Source organism: Fulmarus glacialis, unplaced genomic scaffold (assembly GCF_000690835.1).
Source record: "Fulmarus glacialis isolate BGI_N327 unplaced genomic scaffold, ASM69083v1 scaffold11907, whole genome shotgun sequence".
Lineage (NCBI taxonomy): Eukaryota > Metazoa > Chordata > Aves > Procellariiformes > Procellariidae > Fulmarus > Fulmarus glacialis.
In genome coordinates, this window is record NW_009222655.1 from 143308 (window position 1) to 152591 (window position 9284).

General features: G+C 39.7%; 1 protein-coding gene across 1 annotated transcript in view; it reads right to left on the minus strand.

Annotated features, from left to right (window-relative positions):
- The window catches only part of ABTB2 (ankyrin repeat and BTB (POZ) domain containing 2), a 133348-nt gene extending 124237 nt beyond the window's left edge, over positions 1-9111 (minus strand). Inside the window, exon 1 of the mRNA XM_009581528.1 lies at positions 8247-9111. Coding sequence (XP_009579823.1) covers positions 8247-9111 — 865 coding nt within the window. The remainder of the gene's footprint in view (positions 1-8246) is intronic.
- Positions 9112-9284: the final 173 nt, after the last annotated feature.

A 9284-nucleotide genomic window follows, 5' to 3' on the forward strand; every position in this document is an offset into this window, starting at 1 on the left:
AGCCTCACATGAAATACATGAACGATGTACACTGACCCAAGATGATTAAGAAGATGCTTTACCTTCTACTGTCCCTATCACTCCACAACCTGAAAGCACTTTACACAGATGGTTGAATGAAACCTTGCACCATCCTGCAGAAGCTGGTATTTTGCTCAATTCAGATGTGAAGCAGGTTAAGTAGCCTGGTGAACATCAAACAAGTTTTAAGAAAGAAATGGTCCAGGTGTAATAAGCAAACAACCAGAACAAGACGGACAAGTGCTCAGGCTCACAACTAATCTATGAGTTGTCTGGGTCAAACCCATACAAAGAACACCAGTTTTTGCCTGGTCGACCCGAAGAAGGTACGTTCACAGCAATCCCTGTGACCCGATTTAATGATTCTCACAGGTTACAGTCCACAATCTTGGCTTTGTTGAATATCTATTTCAAAGAACTGTTTCATGTTAAGATCATAGTAAAGACCAATCCAAACAACTGCCTCCTAGAGGACCACCACAAAAAACAATCAGCTAGACTATAGTTAATGAAATCACATCATTAAGTAACAGGTTTTGAGAAGATGAGGAGGAAGTTCACAATTCTAAGGGACTTGCATCTGCAAGTAACACATAAGCAAGTAGGTTTTAGTAGACAAGGATTTTATAGCCCAGAATTCCATTTTAACTTGAGTTTAAAAGGACTGATCCTTAGTTTCCACTCCTGAAGACGGCAGCAGTTACAGCATACCCTTTCCTCAGAAGTTACTTTCACACTATTAATTCTATCCCACATATCCCATGCTCACAAAAGCTGCAACCACCACCCTAGCAGGCTGCAAGCAGACACTTTAATTACAGGTTGACAAACAACCCTCAGCCATGCCCTGCCCATAGCTGGCCTGTCCCAGGGCTGGTCTCTCCTCGCTCCAGTTGCCAAGCATACCATGTCACACCCGCTGCAGCCAAACGTTTCCTAAGGACCAGAATGAGCTCACAGTCCCAGCTTGGTTTGTGACCTAAGTCAGAAGGCAAGTCTGGATGTGTTTGGGTGAAAGGAACAAACCTTTCAGCGTTTGTGCATCTTTTCCTCTCTCTGTTACTGCTTTCTTGTGATAAGGCCTGTGCTGCCAACAAGACTCCATTTAGAAAGCCCTCCTCACTCAAAAATGCACAACTTGGAATCCTTAAATTGACTTAGATGCTCTCAACAAGGTCCTGCATTTTTTTTAAAATGTAGCTCTTGTTCTGTTAGGGAAGTAATCAGAGTTCTGTTGAAATATTTTTGTCCCAATTTGTAAATTAAGAAAGCATGAAGTTACCATTGTACTGGTTTTACCATTGCCTCAGGCTTGCTTAGATTTAACCAAATGTCGTGTTAGGCACTTATGATCAAGGTAACATGTAAATTAATCCCATTAAAACAAGAAGAGCATCAGAAATGATTGTTGTTCTTTTGTCCATCAGCCTGAAGTCTCATAGTTGGACATTATCTTATGTTGAGTACTGGTGGAGTAGAACTTAGTCAATGAGAGAGGTTTTTCTTCATGTCCAGAGTATAAGACTGCAAAGCAGGACTTCTGAGTCTGTAACGATGTGAAAATGTTTACAAATAAGGACCACATACATTGACTTGAAGAGCTTAGCATTGACTAAATACAAAATGAGAGCTAAAATGTAAACAAAGAATTATTTTGATCTTGTTTCCAAACATTCAAAAGAATAAAGATAACTGAGGGATTTGCTGGACACTTCTGAGTATCTAGTGGTTTTATTGTGTTTAGAAGCCTCTGTTTCCCTTCTTTTGAATTCTGCTGGCATGATGGACAAGTTGCTCAAGATAAACACCTGTTAATTTTACATTTTACTTTAAGAAAGGACAACACAGCAGCTTAGTGAGGATCACAGGATTAATGTTACCTTTGGCCTTATTTTGCCATTTTCTTGCATTGCTACAAGATGAGTTCTTTTTAAAATGAACTTACTTCTAGTTCAACATTAAGATCTTGTGTTTAAGCTTCCAAGTGCAAACAGGCACTTTTGAGCTTCAGTTCTTTCTGAAGTTATTTAAGTGCTTCAGTCCTAAGCCCATGCCGCTCTCAACTTGGTAACTGTGTAATAAGTGAATTTTATATAGTCTATTGTAAATAAGTACATTCAGTACTTCTGTACTCTTTACATTTCTTATGACTTTACATTTCATAAAGGCTTAAACATTTCCCTTGCGGTGTTGCATACCCACGCATTACAATAGCAAGCTAGGGAAAGGGACAGAAAAATGAAACAGATAAGGAAGGAAGCTCTAAATGGACCATTAACTAGACTAATTGAATCATACCATGTACTTGAGCAGAAATAAGTTATTACATGAAAACGTTACAATAACATTAATACCCAAACAAGATTTTTCAGTGTAAAAAGCTCACTGCCACCCTACGTGACTATTGCAATTAGTTTTGGAATAGCCCCAAATTAGATAGGATTAAGACTTCGAAACAGCTAGAATATATACAACATCAATGTACTAGGTGAGTGCTGATTTCAAGAAAGAGGAGGCAATGTGTCATGCTAGAGATCATTTAGGGAAGTTCACTGACAGCCATCAACTTCCCCAGATCAGAGGAGTTTAGTTTTCAAATCACATGACAAATTAAATAGGGTACATGAAAAAAACCACTCTGGTGGCTCAGTTCAGAAAGACCAGCTGACTGTATGCTGCACGATCTTCAAACTGGAAATGAGACAATTTAATTTCAATTATTCCAATATCAGAAGACATGACATCAGCCATACCATATTTTGTTATTAAGAATATGAACACTCAAAGCTCATTCCTCATTTTCCTGCAGACACACAAAAAAACCCATGCAAGAGCACCCCAAATATCCAAATATTGCACAAGTGTTCACAGCTGAACTTTGAGCTAAAACAGCTTCATTTTTCACCTGAAAAATAAATTAAAAAACCAACCAAACAAACCACACAAAAAAAAACCCACCAAAAACCCAAAACCCTGTTATATCTTAGGGTTTTACATACCAAGGATAAAATTCTGTCCTGGCCTCAACAGTATTTGCTCAGTTCAAACCCCTGGCACTAGCAGTAACAACAGACTTCAGCCTCAACACAACAGGTCACAGACTTTTTTCCTCCAAGAGGTTCGTTCTTCTCAGGCCTAGCTCCTCAGTTTCACAGGGAGAAGCTGTCACCAACACTGATTCCACTTGAAATCCAAATATCAGAATTTCCTGGTTGTAGTTATACACTGAGGGAGTTCCAGCACTTGCTTTTTAACCAACTGAATTGAAAAGACCCAAATTTTATTGCTGTGGTGTAGCATCAACAATTTGAAAGATTAATTTAAGACAGCATTATTACTTCATTAATGAAATTTTCCTTTACTATCACTAAATGAAATATATATATACACACAGAAAATGCACTATAAGGGAAAAAAATAGGCATTTTAGTTTTACTTGATCCACCCTTTAACATAAGCACGATACATATCTGCAGATGTTTGTATTTTTAATTGTGCATCCAGTGGTTTACGTTTGTAGGAGACATGAGCATATATATACAAGCACTAACATTTAGACTTAAAGAATTTGTCCCTGTGGGTTTGTGGATATAAATCCAAGCTGTTGGATGTGTAGGAGTAGAAGCACACAAGGTATGTTGGGGGTACATTTGTACAGAGGTGAAGGAAGCCATAGTTCGAATAGGATCACAGCTACGACCAGCTCATCTAATGTGGAAACATGCGCGTAGGTCTACCGTATTCCTGCTCAGGAATCCCCAGTAAGCAACGTTGCTTCAAACTACTGCTTCAGCTATGACGACACAGGTGTGTGTGATTTTTTCAATGATTTGCAAACCACCTGTGGTACTGCTGTACTAGCCTTGTACTTCTCCTCAGCTTAGCTTATTGATTGCACTTGCAGCTCTCTTCCCCAAAATGCACCCCTTCCAACACGCAGTTTTTTCCTGAATACTTGTGAAGCTGATAGCTTATTAAAATTGATGAGGCTCTTTATGAGCACAACAGTTCGTTCAGTTCAGATAACAAAAGGACATTCTATTTATTGAAATGTCATAATTTTTTTTTCATGCTGGATTTCAGTACAGTACCACGACTACGCTGAAATAAAAAAAGTTATTTCAGACCATTTTGATAACTATAAAAAGGAATTATTATAATGGCATAGCTCTAAAAAATCCTTGATGTTAAAATCAGCTATAATTTTCAACCTATATTAGTGCAGTGAGAAATAGAAAAGAAAATGGGGTTAGTTAGTGATACTAAATCCAAAGTCTATGCTTGACACTTTGGTAGGGTGTGCCACAGTGTTTAGTATCAGAGAGAAGAAAATTCATCCCTGCTCTAATTTTATCGAGTCCAAATCATTCCCTCCCACTGTGAGGTTACACATTTTCCCCCTCAACCCCTTTCTGAGAAAAGTGTCTCAAGACACAAGTAGAGCTTATTTCGGACTCTGTTTCTACCACACATCAGCTGAGCAAATCAACAAGCTAATTCGTGGATTAGTTCATCCACAGAGAACTTCAAGTGTTTCAGCTAAGAGGTATGCAAAGACATAGTATTACCAAGTTAAATTCCACCACCCTCCCCTTTTTTTTTTTTTTTGCAAAAACATCTGTCAACACTTGTATCTACAGAACACCAGGATGTGCTGATGCATTAAGTAGCACAGCAGGTGTATTGGCTGTTGCAGGAGTGCTCGGCAATAACCAGATAGTTAAGTACAATGTAAGTGCTGTAGTTAATAGGGCAATAATATCAAAACATATTTGCAGTGCTGACAGTTCAGATTCTAATGAACCATGCACCACTCAAACACAGGAACATCAAGTAAAAGAATCCCTTTTCCAAGGCAAGTTTCATACTTCTCCTCATCTCCCAACATACACTTTAAATGAATAGACTGTAATATTCCAAATTAGCATGTCTCAAAATCCCTGTGAAACTACCGGACGCATTCTCTACTTTAGCTGTATCAAACCAATGCATACCATGTATCTCCATCTAATTAAAAATAGAAAATAAAACATGTATACCAATTTACATTACTTTTTTTTTTTTACCTTCCAGTTGCTATGTTGTTCGGTAGCTGCTTCTCATTTTTGCTGCTTTTGTTTTATTTTCGTTCCAGCTTGCATTGCATTATTTTTGCAACATCCCACCTAGACTCTGTCTGAAAAGACTTCACCCTTGGAGGCATTAACACACCCAGAGAGCTTTACAGAACTCCTTACGACCACAAGCTCAGATGACATTCCTCCTTCCAAGGCAGAGAGACTGAGTCCCAAGCATGAAGTCAGAACTCACACTAACAGCAGAAAACGTCTCATAGAAGCAGCAAATAGTTGATTAAAGAACAGCTTCACAGAAAGGGTGAATAAATAAATAAGCCACAGATTATTATTTATTTAAAAATAATATTAAAATTCCCCTTAAGCATGTACAGAGTTTTAAACTTTACCCTTCACACACCAGGTGTTGACTAAAACATGTTTGTTACAACACAGAATACTAAGATTTCAGCCTCCAAAACCTTAAGAACAGTGACTGGACTACTGTCTTTGATGGGAGATTAGTCACTGAAGAAATACAGGTCTAAACCTCAGTCTCTTGAGAATTTACGAAGATTTATGTATTTATTTGCTGTTTCTTAGACTCCAAAGAAGCACGCTATCCTGATCTAATAATGAAAATTGTATTCAATAGATCATAATGCCAGAAAGGTCCATTATGATAATCCAGTGCAATCTTCTGCATAGTACGCTGCCATGGATTTCATCCAGAGATTGCAATGCTTGACTGGAGTTAGAATCTAACCTCTAAGTGCTTTTTATCTCTAACATCAAACTCAGTGCTATAAAACAAAACCCAACAAACATATGCCAAGTTCACAATTTACAAGTACTCCTTTAAAATGTTCTTACTAGAAAAGAAAAAAAATGACAGTAAAGCAAGTTTTCCTGTTCCTTATACTGGAATAAATCCAGTTATTTTACCGCTAGATCTACCTCAAATTTAAATTAATGTAAAAGACAAGATTACTTGAAAGCACTGTGGAGAATGATGTGAATACTACTAATTTACAATTCCTACAGGGAGAAAGGATAAAGAAGTTATTTCAAGCTTTTTGCATCCATATAAAACCATTTGTGGTCTTACAACTGCAAGAAAAGCTATTATCACTGACTTGTGTCAGGTAAAATACCAGTGACAGACGGTCACAGGAAATCACAGGATGCCTTCATGTGCAGTTTTATTCAATTTTCAGACTCAAAAAATGCATTCAGTTATTGACAGAATTGATCTGAAAGAGAACAACAACAAAAGAAGCAACAGAAGCCAACCCTTCTGTGGCCAGTGACTGGTTGGTATTACACTATACAAGCGTTATCATAACTGACCATTTGGTGGTTTGAATATTTATAAGCATTTCCCTGCACAGTCACTCATGTTTCCATTGAACACCAGCTTCCATTCATTCATTGCAGTTTTTCCAAGAAGGAGATTTAAGGAAAAAAAGCTCTGTGAGGGACTGACTCTTCCTCTGCATTTTACACACAGAACCTGCGTGGCAGAAGGACTGAGCAGAGAACAGCTGAAGTGCATGTTTTTCTTTACAAAACCACAATATTTTACTCCAGCTTCCCTGAATAAGGAACAAGAGAGGGAACCGAGTCCTCTTTTTGGACCTGATGACAAATACTCCCATGGTACACAAAGAATTATGACAAGTGTTTTGGCAGATGACAAGACATCCTCATACCTTTATAATTTTCCATTAAAGAGCTTGTAGTTAAAAAAGTAGATGTCTATGTTTAAAATTACAGTTATGTCTTGTACCAGTGCCGAGAGCATATCCCAAACGGCTCCTCACATTTATCTCACATACATTTAGTAACACTGTCAGTGGACAGAGGTTAGATAGAGTGCACAAGAGAGGTTTTGTGAACACCGTAATAGCAGCCATCCTCTTACCTTGTAACGTGAACCAGGCAGACCCAAAGGGGACAGTCACTGCACCTATCTACTAGCGATCTGAATCGCGACATTATTGCTTTGTATAGGATAACTGCAGGAAATCAATGTGCCGAAGAAGCAGAAGTTGAGTCAGCCCTTCTCTGACAAAAATGTTATTACTAACATTCACCTAAGGTACATTTTTTCCACAAAGAAAATCCACTCCTTTACTTATCTCTTGTTATGAGATTATCTTTTGAAGAGGACCAAGCCACTTGGTTTTATAAAGAGTTAAATCAGAAAGATATTATGCATGGAATATCTGACCATAACTATGAGGCCAGAAAAAGTCACGAAACTGTGTGTGGTACTCAGAATAGTCTTCTAAATTGAATGTTTCTCCAAGTTTTCCATGGAAAAATATGGTACTCCTCAGAGTGACAATGCAAAATAAACAGCGCAGCTTCTTAACAGAACTGTCATGACTTAAGCCTTTCAAATTGCTCCTCAGTCTCATAGGAAGACGCCAACATTCCTCTATCTACTTATTTGCTTAACTGTTCAAAAAGTCTGCTTTCTAAACAAATTACAGAGGTAAGTATCTTAATGCTATGTTATTCTCATTACTGAGGCACCATCCTACATACTCTGGCAAGCCAAGCACAAGCTCTTGTTTATTGCACGAGTGTAATTACAACACAGGTTTCTGCTAAACTAGAAAGAAGTCTAAGTAACATGTAGTTTTAAGTTTTTGCTCAGAAACTGAATTTTACTACTGCAAAGAAAAAAAAAAAATTAATGTTGTTTTCCCTCTCCAGGCTGTATGTGGGAACAGCACCTCCAAGATGAAACTGCAAGATACTCACTACAACATAAATTTTGTTTAAAAACAATAGTGCTATTTTCCGAAGAGCAGCTTATAAAGCATGTTTCATCTTATGGTTACAGAGAAGCATGTTTATGTGCCAGTTATAGTAAAAATGCTCAAAACAGCAGCTGGTAGAAAGTCAGGAGACATTTGTTAGGACAGGGCTTGGTTTCCCACAGCCTCTGCAGCTTTTATAAACTGGTACATCTTAAGAATAAAGCAGGATCACTCTTGCCTGGTAAAACCATCATGTCTGTTTTACGCACACACAAACCACAACCAAGATGCAATTCAGATGAAAAGAAAAAACAAAAAAACCCCAAGTCCGTAGAAATCAACGATTTTACTTTAAAGCCTGCTGGTACGAAGATTAGAAATTGTAAAAGCTGGATCTTACCATTAGCATTTTTCCCACAGATGAGATGCTCGTAAGGTTGCAGCACTCCCCAAAGTTCAGCATCGTTGTTGATAACCATCTCCAGGATTTCAGCTGAGATCTCCCCTCCTCCACCATCTGGGCTCTGACTTGCCAAAACCCTAGCCTTAATCTCTTCTACAAGGTTTTCCATGCAAGCGGTTAAAGAGATGGCTGCATATTCATGGATCCTAACCGAGATCCTGGTGTCCACCATCCACCTGAAAAACCTCCCCACTGAAAAGGTGAGGCCGCATCTAGCCGATTTACCTTTCCTCAGTCCATCTCCAGCACTCATGCTGTACAGAGAGAGAGCCTTGACAGTCGCCAAGACACAGCTTTCTGACAACGACCAGCTCTGGATGAGCTTGATAGCGCTCTGCACCTCAAACCTGGTGCACTTGGAATGCATCACGCTGAGCCGTTGGGCTTCCCTGGAGACCCTGATCAAGGCGCGCCTCAGTAACTGCGAGAGCCGCCTGACAGCTTCCTGAGAAAAGGTTCTGGTATTGCCATCTCCCTTCCCTTTTCTGAGTATTTTTCCAATGTCTTCATCAGTCCAAGGGTATTCCTCTAGATCCGGCAGCTTAGGACACTTGGAAAAGATATCTGCAACCTCGGGGTCTTCCGGCAGAACAGTGTTCACGGTATCCCAGCTGTTATTCCTACTGTTCATGGAGCCCGAGTAGTACCACCAGTTGCCTCGGTGCTGAGAAGAGGTGAAGGCTTGGGAGTTGGACTTGGACGAAGAGAGACTAAGGGACCTGCAGGAATCCCCTGCCCCATAACCAGAGTCCAAAGTTAAATCCTCCAGGGTCTTCAGAGTAGAGCTGTATATCCCAGCCATAGGAAAGACGGGTTAAGCCAACCGCAGAAAGGGGAGGCTGGACCAGACCCCCCCGGCGCCTCCCGAGCCAGAGCCGCCTTCCCCACCAGCGGCGCGGGAGGATTTGCAGCACGGCGGGAAGGAGCCCTCCCCGCACGCCGGCTCCGCCGAGGGCCAGCTACCTCCATCCCGCA